General features: G+C 48.2%; 1 protein-coding gene across 1 annotated transcript in view; it reads left to right on the top strand.

Annotated features, from left to right (window-relative positions):
* Window positions 1-12,438: 12,438 nt before the first annotated feature.
* The window catches only part of LOC137537183 (zinc finger protein 721-like), a 43,594-nt gene continuing 30,838 nt past the window's right edge, over window positions 12,439-25,194 (top strand). Inside the window, exons 1-4 of the mRNA XM_068259295.1 lie at window positions 12,439-12,482; window positions 15,700-15,778; window positions 15,900-15,997; window positions 16,110-16,764. Of these exons, the coding sequence (XP_068115396.1) occupies window positions 15,748-15,778; window positions 15,900-15,997; window positions 16,110-16,764 (784 nt within the window). The 5' untranslated portion in view covers window positions 12,439-12,482; window positions 15,700-15,747. The remainder of the gene's footprint in view (window positions 12,483-15,699; window positions 15,779-15,899; window positions 15,998-16,109; window positions 16,765-25,194) is intronic.

Here is a 25,194-nt window from a genome sequence, read left to right as displayed (position 1 = left end):
TGCTACACAGCACTATATCACACTACAGCCTCTCTAACACTGTCGCTGTATCAGCAGCAGCTCCTCTCCCTACACTGACTGCTACACAGCACTATATCACACTACAGCCTCTCTAACACTGTCCCTGTATCAGCAGCAGCAGCTCCTCCCCCTACACTGACTGCTACACAGCACTATATCACACTACAGCCTCTCTAACACTGTCCCTGTATCAGCAGCAGCAGCTCCTCCCCCTACACTGACTGCTACACAGCACTATATCACACTACAGCCTCTCTAACACTGTCCCTGTATCAGCAGCAGCAGCTCCTCCCCCTACACTGACTGCTACACAGCACTATATCACACTACAGCCTCTCGAACACTGTCCCTGTATCAGCAGCAGCTCCTCCCCTTACACTGACTGCTACTCAGCACTATATCACACTACAGCCTCTCTAACACTGTCCCTGTATCAGCAGCAGCTCCTCCCCTACACTGACTGCTACACAGCACTATATCACACTATAGCATCTCTAACACTGTCCCTGTATCAGCAGCAGTAGCTCCTCTCCTACACTGACTGCTACACAGCATTATATCACACTACAGCCTCTCTAACACTGTCCCTGTATCAGCAGCAGCAGCTCCTCCCTCGACACAGAGTGCTACACAGCACTATATCAAACTACAGCCTCTCTAACACTGTCCCTGTATCAGCAGCAGCTCCTCTCCCTACACTGACTGCTACACAGCACTATATCACACTACAGCCTCTCTAACACTGTCCCTGTATCAGCAGCAGCTCCTCTCCATACACTGACTGTTACACAGCACTTTATCACACTACAGCCTCTCTAACACTGTCCCTGTATCAGCAGCAGCAGCTCCTCCCCCTACACTGACTGCTACACAGCACTATATCACACTACAGTCTCTCTAACACTGTCCCTGTATCAGCAGCAGCTCCTCTCCATACACTGACTGTTACACAGCACTTTATCACACTACAGCCTCTCTAACACTGTCCCTGTATCAGCAGCAACTTCTCCCGCTGCACTGACTGCTCCACAGCACTATATCACACTACAGCCTCTCTAACACTGTCCCTGTATCAGCAGTAGCTTCTCCCCTACACTGACTGTTACACAGCACTTTATCACACTACAGCCTCTCTAACACTGTCCCTGTATCAGCAGCAGCTCCCCCCCCCCCCCCCGACACAGACTGCTACACAGCACTATATCACACTACAGCCTCTCTAACACTGTCCCTGTATCAGCAGCAGCAGCTCCTCCCCCTACACTGACTGCTACACAGCACTATATCACTCTACAGCCTCTCTAACACTGTCCCTGTATCAGCAGCAGCTCCTCCCCTCTACATTGAATGCTACACAGCACTATATCACACTACAGCCTCTCTAACACTGTCCCTGTATCAGCAGCAGCAGCTCCTCCCCCTACACTGACTATTGTGGAATGATAATGGCTGACTGGGATTGGGCCTTTTATGGGGGTGGAGTGGCCTGGGTGCTGATCGTGTCTGATTGGCCATCCTCCCCACCTGACTTCAAAGGAACCCCATGTGTAAGACCCATGGAAACTGCCATATTTGTTTCTTTATAATCAACACCAGTTGCCTGGCAGTCCAACTGGTCTTTCTGGCCAGCAGTGTCTGAATCACACACCTGGAACAAGCATGCAGCCAATCTTGTCATATTTATCATAGACATCTGATCTGCATGCTTGTCCGGGGTCTATAGCTTAAAGTATTACAGGCAGAGGATTAGCAGGACAGCCAGGCAATCTGCATTATTCAAAAGGAAATAAACATGTCAGCCTTCAAACCCCTTTCACCTTGGGTTCCTTTCCAGGGAGAAGAGTAAAAAAATGGCACAATGGGAAAATATAGGGCATTGGTTGCACTACCTGGCAGCACACTAATCGCCGGGAACCATTCGCTGCTGAACATGTTCTGCCATCCCTAATGGCAATCTCTGCTAGTATGGCAAATGGAGGATCAAAGTTAACCACTTGAAGACCGCAGTGTTAAACCCCCCTAAAGACCAGGCCTTTTTTCTTAAAAAGGGCCACTGCAGCTTTAAGGCCTTGCTGCAGGGCCGCACAACACAGCACACAAGTGATTCCACCCCACCAACAGAGCTCTCTGTTGGTGGGGTCTGATTGCTCCCCCAATGTTTATTTTTTTAAATAAATATTTATTTCATTATTTTTTAAATAAATTTGATCTTTTGTAACGTTAATTCCCCATCCCTCCCTCCCCCCGCCAGCCAATCAGTGTGATCAGCTGTCATAGGCTTCAGCCAATGACAACCGATCACTATCCTGTCTCCCAGGGGGACTGCCGTGTCACAGGGCTGTCCCTAGTACAGCTCTGCCATGGATCGCAGCGCTGTACAAGCTAATTAGACAGCGGTTTCACCATCTAACAGTCTCCTAGCTGCGATCACTGCTGGGAGGCTGAAGCAGAGATGCGCGCGCGATCTCCTGCAAAATGGCCCTAAGGACCTTACGCCAATCGACGTTAGGCAGTCCTGGGGCTACCACCGCGTCCACCCCCATTGGCGTGATGGGGTCGTCAAGAGGTTAAACTAATATTCTTGACGTGGGGTTAAAAGGATAGGTTTGGTGACATGGGGTTGGTGGAAAGGTGACATGGACAGTAGAAGGGTGGGTGAGGGTCAGGAGAGGTGACCTGTTTATTGGAAGTGTGAGTGATGGTCAGGAAAGGTGATTTGGGGGTAGAAAGAAGGGGGGGGGGTAAGGATCAGGAGAGGTGACATGGTGGAAAAAGGGTTAGTTAGGTGACATTGGGTTAGTGGAAATGTGACATGGACAGTAGAAGGGTGGGTGAGGGTCAGGAGAGGTGAAATGTTTAGTGGAAGGGCGAGTGAGTGGCAGGAGATGTGACATGGCGGTGACTGAGGGTCCGGAGAGGTGACACAGCACTATATTACAATACAGCCTATCTCTCACTGTCTCTGTATCTGCAGCAGCAGCTCCTCTCCCTCTACTGACTGATGCAGAATGAACCAGTTCACCCCCAAGGGTTTTTACTCTAACGGACCAGAGCAATTTTCACTTGTCAGTGCTCCTCCCTTTTATTCCCTAATAACTTTATTACTACTTATCACAAGAAAATGATCTATTGTAACGACTGTGGAACTTTCCCCGTGATCAGCACACAACGCGTGCGCTGACACGGCGGAAATCCTCCACAAGCGTATAATTTGCAGGAACCCAGCAAAAGGTGCTACGCACCTGTAGAGGGAAATTCCTGTCGGCAGATGGCGCTGGGGAGTGCAGAGGAACCAATCCTCTGTACCTCCACAAGTGCCAGACAGGAATTGTACGAAGCGCAGAACGCAATCGCACGAGAGGCGATTGCGAATGAGATTGAGCAAAGGGATAGGTTGTATGTGTGTGCGCCAATCCAGTCGCCACTCTGCGGCCGCGCACACACAACAGCAGAAACGAAATAGGAACGCGATCGCGAGAGGTGCGATCGCCAGACGTGACACAAGGCAGATCAGAATAGAATACGAGGGTAGCAAAGGCACAGCAAATAATACAATAAGGAGATACGGAAAATAATAAACGCTAGCTAACCGCGAACACCGCACTCATTCGCAACAGTGCACGCGGTTATGCGCGGTCTCCACGTGATAAGCACAATAGAGACAAGCACGCCTAACTAACCATCGACAGACAAACATGAAACAGAGGACGCGAGCACTTGCTTAACGGTTACCTCACCGAGCCTGCAGCAAGCGTAGCGGACAAGACAGACACACGAAAAACAGGAACTAGGCAGAAAGGATCCACCGCTCTTCCGCCAGAGCAAGTGTGATCCAAGCAGGAACACAGATCAGAAGATCCACAGCCGCTAACGCTAGCGGCTAGTGCGATCTAAACAAGACAGAGCGATTCGCTATCAACCGCCGTTGGTGACAGCGCAATCGCGACAGACAAGACAGAATAGAAGGATCCCCAGCGCTAGCAAAAAGTAGCTAGCGCGATCCCAGGAAACAGAACAGAAGAGATAGCTGGTAGCAACCGCTGCACCAGCTATACTCCAAGAACAGAGATCAGAACCATTTCCTGTCACCCACCATAGGGGCAGGACAATGGCAAAAAGGCAAGACAAGACAGAACAGGCAATACAGATAATACAACCTGACTGGGCTAGAAGGGGAGCCTAAAGCAACCCCCAGGAATTAACTATACTAGATAGCAATGGCTGACACTCCAGCAGTGTCCATCAGGAACTGAGCATGGAAGGGAAATGACCAGCAAAGCCTTCTGGGAAACATAAAGCTCTTATAGTGCCAGTCATCAAAGAAGGCAGGTAGGGGATTTGCATAACGAATGTATGCAAATGTCCCAGCAAGAGGACAGACCAGAAACTTGCAATGGAAAGACAGGTCTCTGTTCCAGAGACCTGCAGCCCACAGACTAGAGGAATGGACAAACAGCTTTCTGCCTGTGCAGCCAGCTGAGCGGATCATCACATCTATACCTCGTTTTTTTCACCACCAATTAGGCTTTCTGTGGGTAGTACATTTTGCTAAGAATTTTTTTATTCTAAATGCATTTTAATGAGAAAAAAACAAAAAATAGAAAAAAAAATCATTATTTCTCAGTCTTCAGCCATTATAGTTTTAAAATTAAACATTCTCCTGTGGATAAAACAAACATATTGTATTTGCCCAGTTGTCCCGATTATTAAACCATTTAAATTATGTCCCTATCACAATGTATGGCGACAGTATATTATTTTGAAATATCGGTGTTATTTTTCTGTTCTGTTTTTTTTTGTTCTGGCCATAATTACAAGCCCCAATGTAATAAATTAAAATTAATTTTCCCCCATAAAATATAGATTAAAAAAAGCTGAGTCCCTAAGGCAAGTATTTACTTATTTATTTTAAGCTGATTTTTTTTTTACAAGTGTTTTCTTTTGGAGGGGGAGTGTTGGAAGTGGAATTTTATTAATTTTATTACTCATGTGTATGTACTTGTAAATGTATGTATTTTGTACGTGTCATATACTTTTTGGCCACAAGATGGCGCTAGTGAACACTCGTTATAGTAAGTGTTCACTTTTTTTTTTTTTTTTTTTACACTTTATTTAATTGTTACATTTCCTGTTTTTGGGAATGGACGTAGCCGCTGTTCGCGGTCATGTCCATTCACTCCAGGCACTGCGATTGGGTAGAGGACCGTTTGGTCCTCTTCCCCAATCCCTCAGCACGGGATCCTGATGGAAACGGCGGCCGTAGCGGCGCGCACACGGCGGTAGCAGCGGCGGGAACGCGCGACTTATTAATACGTCATGTTGCCGTTAATAGGGTAAAGCATGACGTATTAATGCGTTAGGATGCCACTAAATGGTGAAAATGGTTGCCGGCATTGTGTCTTTTATGGGAAGGGGAGAGGGAGTAGCTGGGAAAGTATAGGGCGGGGGTGAACGTGCTGTTAGTAGTGCACGTTCATTGGGAACCATTTGCCGGCAAACCTGTTCTGCCATCCCTAATGGCAATATCTGTTAGCAAGGGGTGCCGCCAGCATACAGGTGAGCCATGCCCCCGATTGGGGCCTCCCACTAAGGGGGGCCTTGCTCTGCTGCTAGCAGCTCCCCCATATTTAAGTGGTGCAGGCGTCAGGCTGAGCGGCAGGAGCCAGGAGGGTGTGCGCAGCGGCAGAGGGAGCGGGCAGAGTGAAGTTTCAGCTTGCCTACCTCAATCCTCGAACGGCGCATGCAGCCTCTATCTTCATCCTGTCCCGGCGTCTGTCGCTATCGTAACTACGCCCCTTGTGATAACGTGACAACATGTAATCACAGGGGGATGCGATAGACCCAGGGACAGGAAGAAGATAGAGGCTGCGTGCGGGGATCAAGGAAGGTGAGTTGAAACTAGAAGGGGGGCCCTATGCTTGAGACACCTACCTATCTAACCTATACTGGGGGCATCTACCTAACCTATTGTCACGATTGTGGAACTTTCCCCGTGATCAGCGCACAACGCGTGCGCTGACACGGCGGAGATCCTCCACAAGCGTATAATTTGCAGGAACCCAGCAAAAGGTGCTACGCACCTGTAGAGGGAAATTCCTGTCGGCAGATGGCGCTGGGGAGTGCAGAGGAACCAATCCTCTGTACCTCCACAAGTGCCAGACAGGAATTGTACGAAGCGCAGAATGCAATCGCAAGAGAGGCGATAGTGAATGAGATTGAGCAAAAGGGATAGGTTGTATGTGTGTGCGCCAATCCAGTCGCCACTCCGCGACCGCGCACACACACAACAGCAGATACGAAATAGGAACGCGATCGCGAGAGGTGCGATCGCGAGACGTGACACAAGGCAGAACAGAATAGAATACGAGGGTAGCAAAGGCACAGCAAATACAATAAGGAGATACGGAAAATAACAACCTGACTGGACTAGAAGGGGAGCCTAAAGCAACCCCCAGGAATTAACTATACTAGATAGCAATGGCTGACACTCCAGCAGTGTCCATCAGGAACAGACCATGGAAGGGAAATGTCCAGCAAAGCATTCTGGGAGCAGAATGCTTTTATAGTGCTAGTCATCAAAAGAAGGCAGGTAACGGATTTGCATGACTAATGTATGCAAATTCCTCAGCAACACAAGCTGCAGAACTGACAGAAAGTCTCTCTTAAAGAGACCTGCAGAATGCAGACGTGAACAGTGGTCAAAACGCTGCCTGTCTGCACAGGCAGCTGAGCAGATTCTCACAGTACCCCCCCTTCTAGGGTCGAATTCCAGACGACCCTCAAAACCGATATCTCCAAACCATTCGAACAGAAGACTCATGAAGGTCGGGGCAGCCCGACAAGGTCCAATTCCAGAGTCAGTCCACCCGAAACCGACCTCATCGGAAACAGAAGCCACCGAAACATGCCCACCAGTACTACCAGTCTCAGTATAACACCCATCAGGACTGTGAACGCCAGAGAAGAAGCCATCGACACCCTCCAGACAATACCCACCACCTTCCAAGGAGCGTCCGAAAATACCAAACCTGCCACAATACCTGTTCGAAGTGTCCCTTACAACACAAAAGCCACCGTTGATCTTATCCAGGGTACCAAGCAAAATCTCTCCCGGAATCTCCCAGAACCTTTTGAAGCTCCACAGAGATCCCAAGAGGGTAGAACAATCACCAGGCTCACATGGAGAATTACCAAGAACCCCCATGGAACCAATGACAATTCCGGATTCAGAATTACGAGGACACCCATCAAGATCAAGACTTTCAGGGACCACTTCTGGGCATGCAAGCAGGCAGGCCATATCAGAGCATGTCTCCACCGAGGAAGCATCTGAGTACGCTGGTAACTGAGGCACACTTGAGCTTTCTGGGTCACAGAGCACACTGGGGTACACCAGCACAGGAGAAACCTCAGGACATGTCGGGGAACTGCCAACCTCAGAGTCCGGCACGTCAAGACCAAAACCAGTACCGGGCAGAGAATCATCATGAGTGGAGGTCATAGGCACTGGACTTTCAAAAGAAGACTCGGATACAAATTCAGAAATTTCTGTGACAATAATATCATCATTGACTACACAGGCGTGAAGCTCCATCAGAGCTGAAAAGGTAGCCAGCAAGGCAGCAATGCCTACTGAAGTGGGCAACACCTCAGAAGGACTTGGGGGGCAGGAGACGTCTCCTACAAGTTCTGCACCCTTTGGGAGGAACTCGGAGATCTCCAGGAGGTCAGACAGGACCTCAGGAACATCCTTTTTCAAGTTTCCTAAGAAGGATTCTGACCTATCCATGTTACAGGGCAAGGCTTGAACTTTATTTTGTGAACCGGGCAGATGTCCCAGGGAAGGTTCCACCATAAACTGAGACTGAATTTCATCATCAGGACAGGGATACACAGAAATATCTAGTGAAACTAACTCTGGCTTTCTGAGTTTCGTTTCACTGCAGGGAAATTCCTCCATAGCAGTCAAACCAGACTGCAATTCCAAAATAGCAGAGAAACAGGTAACAATGGTTGCAATACCTAGACGAGCCTCTAGGGACACTGCAGGACATTTTAAACAAGGTAATATTGACTCATCCAGATTACTGGGTGGAGAGTCAGTACTTACTTCAGAATCAGACTCGCAAATGTCAATGCGAGTGGACATAATGTCTTTATTCATGATACAGGGCAGGCTCAGAGACATCTTCTCTGGACAGAGCAAAGGTGCTTCAGTATCAGGTTTACAAAACCAAAGTGCTGTCTCACTCTTAGACTCGGCTAACGATGTCGAATCCGAGGAGACAGAACGCAAAATTTGCGAATCCACAATCGCTTTAGGTTGCGAAACCGAACACTCCAAAGACAGGGATTCTGAGGTCTCCAGGCTGGATTGCTGGATCTCAGAAACGCCAGCTGACAATGTATCTTTACAAACGTCACCTGAATGACGTACACGTAATTCATTCAGAATCATTTTCCACATACAAATCAGCGGACTCACGAAGTCAAATTCACACCCCTTTTTTTCTCTTAAGGCGGAAGCATAACTTATACATGCTCTCAAGACAGATTCACTTCTGGCAATGTAGTACTCACAAAACGACTCTGAATCGTTCTCCAATTCATACACCAACGCTTCGAGCTGTTTTTTCTGGAACGGGGGCTCCCATTCACACCTGACTAGGTCTGAGCATTCATACTGAACAATGTTAGGGGAAGTTGTGACAACAACATGAGGAATCATATTAATTTTACTCTTGAAACTGCATCGTTTGGGAATTTTCCCCATAGCGAGATCATAGATGGAGGATCTTAAAGTAGTACTGAGAGAAGATCTGTTTTTACATGACAAGGGATCCCACAAATCATTGACAAAGCTGACACACTCACGCCGATCACAATCGACAGGAACATCTGAGAAACCGGCATCAGATCGCACAGATTTAACCTCTAAACAAACGGGAGAAACTCCATCAGAATTCACGCAGGTGTCCACAGTCAAGGCACACCCATTCATTTCAGGTCGCACAGTGTCCAAACTCACTTGCTTTACCCCAGAAAGACAGGAATAATCATGTGACAATGGTGTCTCTTTATTGGAAATAATTGGTTGGTGTGTGTGCAATTCGTCCAAAATAGCCTGCCACACATAAATCACCAGATCCACATCACACTCATCACATTCATCAGAATCGATCAAAAGGTACATAGAGTCGAGACAATCATTCAGGTCATCCGCGCTCTTTGTGATATAAAAATCGCAAAAGGCTTTCCAATCGAAATCAAACTCTTCCAACAAGGCCCCAATCTCCCATGAGGCAAATGGCGGTTCAAACAACCCAGTATCTAGGTAATCTCCATATGGGTTGGGGTCAGGAACGAGGACAGACTTTTTAACTGCTTTAATGTAGTGTGCGATCCTACCTATAATAGGATCCACATATGCCTTTGCCTCAGGCAATGACATCTGAACAAAATCGAAGGTTCCCTCTGCCCTGGGGATTTTGGTTTGGCTGGTCATTCTGTCACGATTGTGGAACTTTCCCCGTGATCAGCGCACAACGCGTGCGCTGACACGGCGGAGATCCTCCACAAGCGTATAATTTGCAGGAACCCAGCAAAAGGTGCTACGCACCTGTAGAGGAAAATTCCTGTCGGCAGATGGCGCTGGGGAGTGCAGAGGAACCAATCCTCTGTACCTCCACAAGTGCCAGACAGGAATTGTACGAAGCGCAGAATGCAATCGCAAGAGAGGCGATAGTGAATGAGATTGAGCAAAAGGGATAGGTTGTATGTGTGTGCGCCAATCCAGTCGCCACTCCGCGACCGCGCACACACACAACAGCAGATACGAAATAGGAACGCGATCGCGAGAGGTGCGATCGCGAGACGTGACACAAGGCAGAACAGAATAGAATACGAGGGTAGCAAAGGCACAGCAAATACAATAAGGAGATACGGAAAATAACAACCTGACTGGACTAGAAGGGGAGCCTAAAGCAACCCCCAGGAATTAACTATACTAGATAGCAATGGCTGACACTCCAGCAGTGTCCATCAGGAACAGACCATGGAAGGGAAATGTCCAGCAAAGCATTCTGGGAGCAGAATGCTTTTATAGTGCTAGTCATCAAAAGAAGGCAGGTAACGGATTTGCATGACTAATGTATGCAAATTCCTCAGCAACACAAGCTGCAGAACTGACAGAAAGTCTCTCTTAAAGAGACCTGCAGAATGCAGACGTGAACAGTGGTCAAAACGCTGCCTGTCTGCACAGGCAGCTGAGCAGATTCTCACACCTATACTGAGCGGTACATACCTATCTAACCTATACTGCATGCAACTACCTATCTAATCTATACTGGGGTCATCTACCTATCTAACCTATACTGAGGGGTACCTACCTATCTAACCTATACTGTGAGCACCTACCTATCTAGTCTATACTGGGGGCATCTACCTATATAACCTATACTGAGGGGTACCTACATATCTAACCTATACTGTGTGCACCTACATATCTAGTCTATACTGGGGGCATCTACCTATATAACCTATACTGAGGGGTACCTACCTATCTAACCTATACTGTGAGCACCTACCTATCTAGCCTGTACTGGGGGCATCTACCTATATAACCTATACTGAGGGGTACCTACCTATCTAACCGATACTGCGTGCACTTACCTATCTAACCTATACTGGGGGCATCTAACTATCTAATCTATACTGGGGTATCTACTTATCTAACCTATACTGCCGTCACCTACCTATCTAACCTATACTGAGTGCACCTACCTGTCTAACCTATATGGGGGCACCTATCTATCTAACCTATACTGGGGCAAATATACTGGCTACCTATATTGGATGCAACTACCTATCTAACCTATACTGTATGGGGGCACCTACCTATCTAACCTATACTGGGGGCAACTCTACGGGCTACCTATACTGGGGGGACCTATAGCTGGCTACCTATACTGAGGGCACCACACCATCTGGCAATCCTATACTGCAACACCTATAGCTTGCTACCTATACTGAGGGCACCACATGTACCCTATCTCATATGTTGGGTGGCACGGTGGTGTATTGGTTAGCGCTCCCGCCTTGCGGTGCTGGGTCCTCGGTCCGAATCTCAGCCAGTATAAACATCTGCCTAGAGTTTGTATGTTCTCCCCATGTCTGCGTGGGTTTCCCCCGGGAACTCTGGTTTCCTCCCACATCCCCAAAACATACAGATAAGTTAGTTGGCTTACCCCTAAATTGGCCCTAGACTACGATACATACACTACACTACATGATATAGACATATGACTATGGTAGGAACTAGATTGTGAGCCCCATTGAGGGACAGTTAGTGACAAGACAATATACTCTGTACAGTGCTGCGTAATATGTCGCCGCTATTTAAATAATTAAAATAAATTGGGGACTACCTGTATTTTGCTAGTATTTGGCTCCACCCACATCATGTTTTGGCCACGCCCATTTTTGCTGCAGCGCGCTTCGCGCACGTTTTTATTTTGTGGTGTGACTACCTATGTGTTCACCTCATGGAGGGGGGCCTCAAGTTATGGACTGCTTGGGGCCACCAAAACCTTAGCTGCACCCCTGCTGCTAGCATGGCAAAAGGAGAATCAATGCTAAACTAATACTCTTATATCTAACAATAGTTACCAGAGTTTCATATAATGCCATTCATCATAATTAAAATAGACATCCCAGTCCAAAATATTTCTCCAGTAATTCTACTAGTGGTCTTATCTATTAGTCATAAATCAGCTAGTATGCCTCCTCCTGACCCTCCTGAAGTGGCAAATAAGGCATCTAATTACATCTATTTATGTTTGCAAAAGAATGTTGCTCCTCTGAATGTCCAGTATATATAAGCTGTGTTTATTATTATCTTGTCAGTATATGCAGAGACTAAGTCCAATGAAGGCTTATTAGCTGAAAGCTTACTTTTCATTTACCTCTATGTTAGCCAATAAATGTATCATCCTGATTCAAAACTTCATATTTAAAATAGACCACCCAGTCCGTAATATTTCTCCAGTAATTCTGCCTCTTTATTCCAGTCGGCTGCAAGGAACTGACACTTCCTGTAACTAGGGCGACACATCCATAGGGCAGCTCTACACATCCAGCAACCATCTGGGGACTAATAATGATTTATATTATTGTTAGTATTCTTGTTATTCATTATTATTGTTCTTTCTATATGTGATACGTCTGTAGATGAGGCTGTTGTGTAGCTCCAGAAAATGACAACAATAATAGTAGTAATAATAATAATAGATTGCTGAGTGCAGGAGATTCCACAGGGGCTGCAGTTAGTCTATTCACCACTAGATGGCGATATCGCAAACAGGAAGTAATAAAAGGTGATGTCACAGAAAGGAAGTGATGTCACAGGCAGGAAGAGGTGTACCACAGCAGGACGAGAAGTTGCAGGAGGTGAAGGAGAAGAGGTAATGGTGTGACTGTTGTTATATATTGAGCAGAGCAGAGGTCGGGGTGGACATCAGGGGCTTAGCAATAACCATAGCAGCTGCTATGGAGCCCTGGAGGATAGGGGGCCCAGTTAGTACTTAATGTATTCACCATTAACTTCTTGTATTCCTCCAACCTCTGACTTTATCTCAGTGCCCATGATCTATGTGCAGCGTTAATTGCATGAGAATGTAAATTGCCGAATTAACTCATATCCATAGGGTAGGGGCAGGTGGCATTGATTAAGAGTGCCTACAGGAGCTAAGGGCCTCATAAAAGTTTAGCTGATTGGTGGCATGGATAGTAACTGCGGAGACCCCTATTTCTTGCAGTGGAAGTGATTTTGGGGATTCCTGTTGGTTCCACTAAATTAGTGCTGACTATAGTTGTCATTTCCTCTTCCTAGTATTAATTCAGCTCAGTCATATGATAGAGACGGGACAGAATGTCCATCCAGTATAGCCATTTCCCTCCTGTGTCCCCCAGCATTGCCATTATCCTCCAGTATGTTATGTCCCCCACCCCAGTAATGTCATTTCCCCCCCAGTATAGCCATGTCCCCCCTGTGTCCCCCAGCATTGTCATTATCCTCTAGTATGTAATATCCCCACCCCAGTAATGGCATTGCTTTCCCAGTATAGCCATGTCCCCCATGTGTCCCCCAGCATTGTCATTATCCTCCAGTATGTAATGTCCCCACACCCGACTAATGCCATTTCTTTCCCAGTATAGCCATGTCCTCCCCGTGTCCCCCAGCATTGCCATTATCCTCCAGTATGTAATGTCCCCCACCCCAGTAATGCCATTTCTTTCCCAGTATAGCCATGCCCCCCTCCCATGTGTCCCCCCGCGTTGCCATTATCCTCCAGTGTTGCCATTATCCTCCAGTATGTAATGTCCCCCACCCCAGTAATGCCGTTTCTTACCCAGTATAGTCATGTCCTCCCTGTGTCCCCCAGCATTGCCATTATCCTCCAGTATATAATGTCCCCCCACCCCAGTAATGCCATTTCTTTCCCAGTATAGCCATGTCCTCCCTGTGTCCCCCAGCATTGCCATTTTCCTCCAATATGTAATGTCCCCCACCCCAGTTATGCCATTTCTTTCCCAGTATAGCCATGCCCCCCTCCCATGTGTCCCCCCGCATTGCCATTATCCTCCAGTATGTAATGTCCCCCACCCCAGTAATGCCATTTCTTACCCAGTATAGCCATGTCCTCCCTGTGTCCCCCAGCATTGCCATTATCCTCCAGTACATAATGTCCCCCCACCTCAGTAATGCCATTTCTTTCCCAGTATAGCCATGTCCTCCCTGTGTCCCCCAGCATTGCCATTTTCCTCCAATATGTAATGTCCCCCACCCCAGTTATGCCATTTCTTTCCCAGTATAGCCATGCCCCCCTCCCATGTGTCCCCCCGCATTGCCATTATCCTCCAGTATGTAATGTCCCCCACCCCAATAATGCCATTTCTTCCCCAGTATAGCCATGTCCCCCTGTGTCCCCCAGCATTGCCATTATCCTCCAGTATGTAATGTCCCCCACCCCAGTAATGTCATTTCTCCCCAGCATAGCCATGTCCTCCCTGTGTCCCCAGCATTGCCATTATACTCCAGTAGGTAATGTCCCCCCACCCCAGTAATGCCATTTCTTCCCCAGTATAGCCATGTCCTCCCTGTGTCCCCCAGCATTGTCATTATCCTCCAGTATATAATGTCCCCCACCCCAGTTATGCCATTTCCCCCCCAGTATAGCCATGTCCCCCCGTGTCCCCCAGCATTGCCATTATCCTTCAGTAATGCCATTTATTTCCCAGTATACCCATGTCCTCCCTGTGTCCCCCAGCATTGCCATTATTTACCAGTATATAATGTCCCCCACTCCAGTAATGCCATTTCTCCCCCAGTATAGCCATGTCCTCCCTGTGTCCCTCAGCATTGCCATTACCCTCCATTATGTAATGTTCCCCACCCCAGTAATGCCATTTTTCCCCCAGTATAGCCATGTCCTCCCTGTGTCCCCCAGCATTACCATTATCCTCCAGTATGTAATATCCCCACCCCAGTAATGCCATTTCTCACCCAGTATAGCCATGTCTTCCCTGTGTCCCCCAGCATTGCCATTATCCTCCAGTATGTAATGTCCCCCACCCCAGTAATGCCATTTCTCACCCAGTATAGCCATGTCTTCCCTGTGTCCCCCAGCATTGCCATTATCCCCCAGTATGTAATGTCCCCCACCCCAGTAATGCCATTTCTCCCCCAGTATAGCCATATCCCTCTGTGTCCCCCAGCATTGCTATTATCCTCCAGTATGTAATGTCCCCCACCCCAGTTATGCTATTTTTTTCCCAGTATAGCCATGTCCTCCCTGTGTCCCCCCAGCATTGCTATTATCCTCCAGTATGTAATGTCCCCCACCCCAGTAATGCCATTTTTCCCCCAGTATAGCCATGTCCTCCCTGTGTCCCCCAGCATTACCATTATCCTCCAGTATGTAATATCCCCACCCCAGTAATGCCATTTCTCACCCAGTATAGCCATGTCTTCCCTGTGTCCCCCAGCATTGCCATTATCCTCCAGTATGTAATGTCCCCCACCCCAGTAATGCCATTTCTCACCCAGTATAGCCATGTCTTCCCTGTGTCCCCCAGCATTGCCATTATCCCCCAGTATGTAATGTCCCCCACCCCAGTAATGCCATTTCTCCCCCAGTATAGCCATATCCCTCTGTGTCCCCCAGCATTGCTATTATCCTCCAGTATGTAATGTCCCCCACCCCAGTTATGCTATTTTTTTCCCAGTATAGCCATGTCCCCCATGTTTTTCCCAGCATTGCCATTATACTCCTGTATGTAATGTCCCCCGCCCCCCACCCTCTGTGTCCCTCAGCATTGCCATTATACTCCAGTATGTAATGTCTCCCGCTCCAGTAATGCCCACCGCCACTCACCCTCTGTGTCCCCAGCATTGCCAATATCCTCTAGTATGTAAAGTAATTTTGTCTGAGGGACACAACAAGCAGAAGATTCTGGAAGTCATCAGGAAGGTGATAGAGCCTCTGACAGGAGAGCTGCTGGGAATTATGGAAATTATCCAGTAACAAGAAGGGGTGTGTCTGGGAGGTGACTGTATCATTGTTCTCCTGTTGGGTTCCTATACGGTGTCAGAATGTCACTGTCTATTTCTCCATGCAGGAGTGGCAGTATAGAGAAGGACACAATGACCTCTACAAGGACACCGGGATGGAGAATCAGCCGCCACTCACATCACCAGGTAAGAGGAGACTTTCATTTCTTACAAAAGGAGAGAGCAGTATGGAGGGTCCTCCCAGCTCCCCCCATAATCTGCTAAACACATAGAGACAATGCATTCAGTCAGTGTGTGTTTCCTACAGATGGATCCAGTAACAGAGACCCACCAGAGAGATGTACAGGTCCTCTTTATTGTGAAGATTGTCCACAGAAAGACCGCACCATCCGTCACCATAAACAGGTAGATGGGGCTAAAAGTCCGCAGAGACCACAAGCTGTGTGACATTGTTTATTTCTGCATATGCTGTTATCTGTGTTCACAATTTAAATTCTCTCTCATTTCTTGCACTCAGGGCAGAAATCTGATATGTATGAATGCTGGAGTTACAATGGAAGAACAAGAGACGTATGTGAGGAGTGATCAGCAGTCTGTGGAGGAGGGTGGCATGATGAGTAAAATTAAGGAAGAAGAAGAGACGTATGTGAGGAGTGATCAGCAGTCTATGGAGGAGGGTGACACGATGAGGGCAATTATAGAAAAAGAACAAGAGACATATGTGAGGAGTGATGAGCAGTTTATGGAGGAGGGTGACATGATGAGGAAAATTAAGGAAGAAGAAGAGACGTATGTGAGGAGTGATCAGCATTATATGGAGGAGGGTGACATGATGAGGATAATTAAAGAGGAGGAAGAAGAGACCTATGTGAGGACTGATCAACTGTCTGCAAAGGAGGGTGACATGATGAGGACAATTAAAGAGGAGGAAGAAGAAACGTATGTGAGGAGTGATCAGCAGTTTATGGAGGAGGGTGACATGATGAGGAAAATTAAGGAAGAAGAAGAGATGTATGTGAGGAGTGATCAGCAGTATAAGCAGGAAGATGATATGATGAGGTTAATTAAGGAAGAAGAAGAGACATATGTGAGGAGTGATCAGCAGTCTGCGGAGGTTGGAGATATGATGGGGACAATTAAAGTGGAGGACACTCTTGCAGAGGGCAGAGCAGGTGAGTCAGTGTATTTTTTCAGGCACAGCCATTCCAGGCTTGCACCTGGAGTGCCACCAAGTTCCACTTTTTGCTCTTCATGCTCCTGTAATGTGGAGCTTTTAAGTTATGGGAGCTCTGTGGAGCCACTTGTTGGCTGTTTACTCCCCTTCCCCACATTATAAGTAAACTTGGCCGGCCATTTAGACCGGGGATTATAATGATTCTGCTGTTGGAAGAGGCCCCACCCCTTACATATGTAGCCAGTGTAGAGCGGTCTCATGGGCTATGAGTGAGGAAAGGGATGGAGAAATGTGCCCCCTGCAGGCAGCTTTCAGCCTGACTCTAAGGGTGATGATGTTTTTCTAATCATTCCACCCACTACCACCAGGGAAATGTAAACTTTAAAAATATAATCTCTCACTACTTACTGTCACCAGCCAGCATCACCCACCATCTGCTGCTAAACCCACCACCTGTCACTGCCCATCAGCCAGTGCAGACCACCCAACTTTTGCAGCCAGCAAAAAGAAACACTAAGACCCAACGCCTCATGCATGTTGGAGCCAATCAGCTTCTACTTAGGAATTGGTCATTGTAGACGATCTATGTAGGGGCACACAGGAGGTGCGGAGGAAGACATGAAGGGAGCACACAGGAGGTGCGGAGGAAGACATGAAGGGGTCACACAGGAGGTGCAGAGGAAGAAATGAAGGGTGCACACTGTGGAGATATATTGAGGTGCTGATGATGTTAGGAATAAAGGAACATATTCTTTCATTTTTCTGCCTCTGTTCGGTGTAGGTCTGCCAGAAGGGAGCTGTTACCTTAAGTTGCTTGGGGCAAGGAAATGGGTGATTGTCTTGGCCATATGAGGTGCTTTGAGTCTGTATGCAGTTCCTCTGAGAGTGCTAATGGGATTATCTGCCTGGCTTTTGAACTCCGGAGACGGCCCATTGTCTCAATACACAAAGCAAGAGGACCAGAGCCTGGAGACTAACACAGGAACGTTTGAAATGTACATGACAGGCTATTAGAAATGGGTGAAGTCCTGTTGATACCATTTTTTACCTGGGGAAATTAAATCATTAGTGGAGGTGCAAAACTATACCCTGTAAATGACATCTAATAAAACGGAGACAGGAAAAAGCCTTAATCAAGGTTTCACCTGGAGTTAAAAGACTCACTTCACAATCTTTGATGTATAGACTTTTACCTGGAAATGGAATATGTCTGAGATTTAATTAAAACCTAGTTCCTCCCCTCCCCAAGGAAGTGCAGCTTCCAGGCGTAGCTCAGAGTATAAAAAGCAGAGGCAAATGCCTAGTGACCGTCTTCTCTCGGAGGTAGCGAATAGCTAGGGAGGATCGCGACTCCTGGTCGAAACGGCGTCCTCCCGTCAAACAACGTTCTAACCTAAGCTGGTAACGTTCTTTTTTTCCCCGTTTATTTTTATGCAAATATCCGTGTGTGTTATCTTTGTAACTTTTATCTTGTAACTATTTTTACTTTGTTTTTTTGTAATCTTTTTGTATATATTAAGTTCTGCATTGTTCTACGTTTTTCTAGAATATTAAATTATTATTTAATAAGTTTGACTTCTGCCGGACTAAACTAACACTCATAGCCTAGAAGAGACTGAAGTGTAACCGTGTATAAGTTCATGCCTAATTGTACGCTTGAGCAACACTACCGTATGAAATTGTAATTGCATTGTGTGTGGGGGCGTTTGTCATACGTTGGCCTAAGCGCGCAGCTGACCCAACGTACGAACAACGCCAGTGCGAGTAGCGACAGCAGAGTGGCTAACAGTATCGTTCGGAACGACTTGTTAGTGGGTCTTTGCTTCACGACAGTGTAAGATTGCAACTGTGTTTGTGTGTGGGTGCGTGGCGTTCCCGTATTTGGCCTAAGCGCAAAGCTGACCCAAATACGAAAACGCGGAGTGCGCGCTGAGGACTCGACAGCAGAGTGGAAGTGTCTAGCGAACCGCTAGTGGTGGCAGTGAGAGGTGTTCTGAGGGGTCCCAGCCTTGTTTTAGCTTGACTAAGGCTGCTTCCCCTCTGTCTGGTCAAACCCGCAGTCGGGAACCGTATACGCAGGCGTGCCGCGGGCCGGTTCCTGACATAATTGGCTGGCAGTGGTGGCATCGTTTAGTACATTAGTACGCAGTTTAGCTCGCTATTCTGAGTACTAAAGGCTGGAAGCTTGCTAGAAGCAACTAGCCTACAGAAGTCTTCTCAGTGCAGAATCTATATACGTTTTTTTGTTCAAAGATACACACGTGGTATTTTGCTTTCCCTTCCCCCCCTTTTTTTTTTCTTTTTATTTTTTGCAACACAAGAAAGCATCCAGCTATGCAAGGCAAAACAAAGAGATGCTACTCAACCTGTGTGAGCACAGAGGCATCGAGACGGTGAGCGGCCAGACGAAGGAGCAGTTGGTTCGTGCCCTCGAGGAGCATGAGGCAGAGCAAGCCCGTGCTTCAAAGTCAGCGAATGCAGCTCACGACACGCCAGAGGAGGAATCGCTCCCGCCACAGAATGCGAGTGGAGACGATGTCCTGGATGATCCACCGAACATGGAGATGACATCTCTGGAAGCCGACCTACAGCTACTAGGTTCGGCTGAGCCCGAACTGCGCCTAAAGCTGATTCTGGAACATCGGCAAGCAGAGAGGGAAATACGACAAGCCCAGAGGGAACAAGTTGCACAGCGACACCAGCTGGAGCTGGCTAAACTTCAGCAGCAGAACCGGTCTGCTGGACCCGCAGAACGCGAAGGTGAGCGAGTCCACAGAATCCCCCTGGATAAGTTCCCCGCTATGGACAAGGACTCTGACATAGACACCTTCCTACAGGGGTTTGAAAGGACTTGTCGGCAGTATGGGGTGCCCCGTGAGCAGTGGGCAAGATACCTCACACCAGGGCTGAGAGGCAAGGCCCTGGAGGCGTTTGTGAGTCTCCCCCAGGAGGAAGAAACAGACTTTGAGGCAATTAAGAAAGCCATTATTGCACGATATCACCTCACGCCAGAGGTGTATCGAAAACGTTTCAGGACAGTGCAGCGAGGTCCTAATGACAGTTACCTGGATCATGCGTGCAACCTACGCACTGCCTTCCAGCAGTGGCTAAAAGGACTGTCAGTTGAAACCTTGGATGCCCTGAAGGAGCTGATGATAAAAGACCAGTTCCTACACACCTGTCCTGTTGAGGTCCGGCTGTTTGTGCTGGATCGAGAACCAAAGACAGTGGATGAGGCTGCGGAAATGGCCGATTCCTACACCGCCCATAGAGCACCCGAGTCCCGGAGGACTACTACTCCCAGCTGGCGGGGAGAACCGAGTGCTAAACCTGTGTCACCCAGCACCCAGAGGAGGCAAGCACCGCTGTCTCCTGGATTCAAGCAACCTGACACTCGGAAATGCTTTGTATGTGACAGGGTGGGTCATATCAGCACGACTTGCCCAGAGAGGAAGAGGGAGGCCCCAAAATCCAGTGAGGCCTCAAACCCCAGTGAAGTCCCAACGGCTTTGTGTGCTACCAGGAATGCTACTGGCTATGCAGAGAATCTGCAGCTTGTCACGGTTGGGGGTACAGTTGCCACTGGGCTGAGAGACACTGGAGCAGAAGTGACTCGCATACATCCCCAGCTTGTGAACCCAGAGCAGTACATACCTGGGAAAATGATTGCTGTCAGAGGAATTGGGGGTGTCACCCCAGCAATACCCACCGCCTTGGTCCACCTGGATTGGGGGGCCGGCAGCGGGTTGAAAGAAGTTGGGGTAACCGACAAAATCCCCACCAACGTTTTGCTGGGTACTGACCTGGGACGGTTAGTGGCCCGGTATGAGCCTGCTTCAAACCCTGTGGAGCCCGCCTCCCCAGCAGAAGTTCGGGACTCTTGCAAGGTACTGTTTGATAATGCTGTGCAAGTGGGGAATGCTGGCGAGGCCCCAGGGGCTATGGACTGTATGCTAGGAGCCAGCCCTAGTGAGTCTCCAGTGCCTAGGCCTGGAGTGGGACATGTTGATACAAAGAATGCAGAAATTGATAATGTCATTTGTGACGCACGGACTATCGAGGCGATCGATGCAAGAACTGTTGATGCTACTTGTGAAGTGCTGAGTAGCAATGTGTGTAATGATACAGATAATGTGGATGTTTTATGTGATGTCCCAAATGACAATATATGTAGGGCTGATAATGCTGTGTGTCATGTGGACACTCCGTCAGCTGCAGGAGTAGCCAGCGGCGCTCGCTGGGCTGCAGCAGGTGGACTGTCCACTGAAGGGGCAGATGGCACTAGGCCAGATCCTTCCCCTTCAGATGGTTTCCAGACCAAAGGTGATGTGGTTTATGATACGTGTAATGTGGACACTCCCTCCGCTGCAGTGGTAACCCGCAGCGCTAGCGGGTCTGCAGCACAGGGACTGTCCACCGAAGTGGCAAATGTTGCTGGGTCAGCCACATCCAATCCGGAACCTGGCCCGGAGGGCCCAGGAGCCTCTCCGTCTGCAGCCTTCCTGGAATGTGTGACAGGCAGCACTGAGCTCTCTGGGGCTGTTCGATTTGACAGCAACCTGGAAGAGCTCAGGGGGCTAGCCAGCAGGTCACCAGCTGGGAGGGGCGGGCTGAGAGGGTCCTGGGAAGTTATTCCCTCTGAGCTGTCCGAAGTGGAGGAGGCAGACCGGCAGATAATCGTTCCCCAAAGGGACCGAGAGATGGCTCCTGCCACTATAGAGGAAGTGCGTGTAGCGACGGTTGGAACCCTTCCCCAGCTGCAGCACTGTCTTTATGGTCACAAATTCACGGTCGTCACTGACCCGCATTCCCCTGGTTGGTTACGTCAGGTTGCCAAGGGCAACGACACATTGCAGCAACCTGACCTAGCGTTCCAGTCGTGTAGCTTGGAGCTAACTGACAGGTGGGGAACCCTCCTGAGGATGCTAAAGGGTTACCCCACCCGGCCAGGCCGTCAATGTAGGCTTTGGCAGGATGATTCTTTAGAATCACCTGCCAGCGCTATCCGGAAGGGGAGCAATCATGGGAATGCTGATGGACTGTCCCGTCAAGCAGAACCAACAATGTAGGTGCTGGCAGGATAATCTGGGAAGATCATCTGCCTTGCACCAAGTTAATGGCAGAGGTGTGGAGATATATTGAGGTGCTGATGATGTTAGGAATAAAGGAACATATTCTTTCATTTTTCTGCCTCTGTTCGGTGTAGGTCTGCCAGAAGGGAGCTGTTACCTTAAGTTGCTTGGGGCAAGGAAATGGGTGATTGTCTTGGCCATATGAGGTGCTTTGAGTCTGTATGCAGTTCCTCTGAGAGTGCTAATGGGATTATCTGCCTGGCTTTTGAACTCTGGAGACGGCCCATTGTCTCAATACACAAAGCAAGAGGACCAGAGCCTGGAGACTAACACAGGAACGTTTGAAATGTACATGACAGGCTATTAGAAATGGGTGAAGTCCTGTTGATACCATTTTTTACCTGGGGAAATTGAATCATTAGTGGAGGTGCAAAACTATACCCTGTAAATGACATCTAATAAAACGGAGACAGGAAAAAGCCTTAATCAAGGTTTCACCTGGAGTTAAAAGACTCACTTCACAATCTTTGATGTATAGACTTTTACCTGGAAATGGAATATGTCTGAGATTTAATTAAAACCTAGTTCCTCCCCTCCCCAAGGAAGTGCAGCTTCCAGGCGTAGCTCAGAGTATAAAAAGCAGAGGCAAATGCCTAGTGACCGTCTTCTCTCGGAGGTAGCGAATAGCTAGGGAGGATCGCGACTCCTGGTCGAAACGGCGTCCTCCCGTCAAACAACGTTCTAACCTAAGCTGGTAACGTTCTTTTTTTCCCCGTTTATTTTTATGCAAATATCCGTGTGTGTTATCTTTGTAACTTTTATCTTGTAACTATTTTTACTTTGTTTTTTTGTAATCTTTTTGTATATATTAAGTTCTGCATTGTTCTACGTTTTTCTAGAATATTAAATTATTATTTAATAAGTTTGACTTCTGCCGGACTAAACTAACACTCATAGCCTAGAAGAGACTGAAGTGTAACCGTGTATAAGTTCATGCCTAATTGTACGCTTGAGCAACACTACCGTATGAAATTGTAATTGCATTGTGTGTGGGGGCGTTTGTCATACGTTGGCCTAAGCGCGCAGCTGACCCAACGTACGAACAACGCCAGTGCGAGTAGCGACAGCAGAGTGGCTAACAGTATCGTTCGGAACGACTTGTTAGTGGGTCTTTGCTTCACGACAGTGTAAGATTGCAACTGTGTTTGTGTGTGGGTGCGTGGCGTTCCCGTATTTGGCCTAAGCGCAAAGCTGACCCAAATACGAAAACGCGGAGTGCGCGCTGAGGACTCGACAGCAGAGTGGAAGTGTCTAGCGAACCGCTAGTGGTGGCAGTGAGAGGTGTTCTGAGGGGTCCCAGCCTTGTTTTAGCTTGACTAAGGCTGCTTCCCCTCTGTCTGGTCAAACCCGCAGTCGGGAACCGTATACGCAGGCGTGCCGCGGGCCGGTTCCTGACACACACAGGAAGTGCAGAGGAAGAAATGAAGGGGGTACACAGGAGATCCAGAGGAAAAAATGAAGGAGGCACACAGGAGGTGCAGAGGAAGAAATGAAGGGGGACACAGGAGGTGCAGAGGAAGGAATGAAGGGGGCACACAGGGGGTGCAGAGGAAGAAATGAAGGGGGAACACAGGAGGTGCAGAGGAAGGAATGAAGGGGGCACACAGGAGGTGCAGAGGAAGGAATAAAGGGGGCACACAGGAGGTACAGAGGAAGGAATGAAGGGGAACACAGGAGGTGCAGAGGAAGAAATGAAGGGGGCACACAGGAGGTGCAGAGGAAGGAATGAAGGAGGCACACAGGTGGTGCAGAGGAAGAAATGAAGGGGGCACAAAGGAGGTGCAGAGGAAGGAATGAAGGGGGCACACAGGAAGTGCAGAGGAAGGAATGAAGGGGGCACACAGGAAGTGCAGAGGAAGGAATGAAGGGGGCACACAGGAAGTGCAGAGGAAGGAATGAAGGGGGCACACAGGAAGTGCAGAGGAAAGAATGAAGGGGGCACACAGGAGGTACAGAGGAGGGAATGAAGGGGGCATACAGGAGGTGCAGAGGAAGGAATGAAGGGGGCACACAGGAGGTACAGAGGAGGGAATGAAGGGGCACACAAGAGGTGCAGAGGAAGGAATGAAGGGGCACACAGGAGGTACAGAGGAAGGAATGAAGGGGGCACACGAGATGCAGAGGAAGGAATGAAGGGGGCACACAGGAGGTGCAGAGGAAGTAATGAAGGGGTCACACAGGAGGTGCAGAGGAAGAAATGAAAGGGGCACACAGGAGGTGCAGAGGAAGAAATGAAAGGGGCACACAGGAGGTGCAGAGGAAGAAATGAAGGGGGCACACAGGAGGTGCAGAGGAAGGAATGAAGGGGGCACACAGGACGTGCAGATACAGTGGGTTGCAAAAGTATTCGTCCCCCTTGAAGTTTTCCACATTTTGTCATATTACTGCCACGAACATGAATCAATTTTATTGGAATTCCACATGAAAGACCAATACAAAGTGGTGTACACATGAGAAGTGAAACGGAAATCATACATGATTCCAAACATTTTTTTACAAATAAATAACTGCAAAGTGGTGTATGCATAATTATTCGGCCCCCTTTGATCTGAGTGCAGTCAGTTGCCTATAGACATTGCCTGATGAGTGCTAATGGCTAATTAGAGTGCACCTGTGTATGATCTAATGTCAGTACAAATACAGCTGCTCTGTGAGGGCCTCAGAGGTTGTCTAAGAGAAGACTGGGCGCAACAACACCGTGAAGTCCAAAGAACACACAAGACAGGTCAGGGATCAAGTTATTGAGAAATTTAAAGCAGGCTTAGGCTACAAAAAGATTTCCAAAGCCTTGAACATCCCACTGAGCAATGTTCAAGCGATCATTCAGAAATGGAAGGAGTATGGCACAACTGTAAACCTACCAAGACAAGGCCATCCACCTAAACTCACAGGCAGAACAAGGAGAGCGCTGATCAGAAATGCAGTCAAGAGGCCCATGGTGACTCTGGACGAGCTGCAGAGATCTACAGCTCAGATGGGAGACTCTGTCCATAGGACAACTATTAGTCATGCACTGTACAAAGTTGGCCTTTATGGAAGAGTGGCAAGAATAAAGGCATTGTTAACAGAAAGCATAAGAAGTCCCATTTGAAGTTTGCCACAAGCCATGTGGGGGACACAGCAACCATGTGGAAGGAGGTGCTTTGGTCAGATGAGACCAAAATGGAACTTTGTGGCCAAAATGCAAAACGCTATGTGTGGCAGAAAACTAATACTGCACATCACTCTGAACACACCATCCCCACTGTCATATATGGTGGTGGCAGCATCATGCTCGGGGGGTGCTTCTCTTCAGC

This window comes from Hyperolius riggenbachi, chromosome 10, assembly GCF_040937935.1.
Source record: "Hyperolius riggenbachi isolate aHypRig1 chromosome 10, aHypRig1.pri, whole genome shotgun sequence".
In the NCBI taxonomy this organism is placed as follows: Eukaryota; Metazoa; Chordata; class Amphibia; order Anura; family Hyperoliidae; genus Hyperolius; species Hyperolius riggenbachi.
The sequence above is the reverse complement of the archived record's forward strand: the minus strand, read 5'-3'. Positions and strand labels throughout refer to the sequence as shown.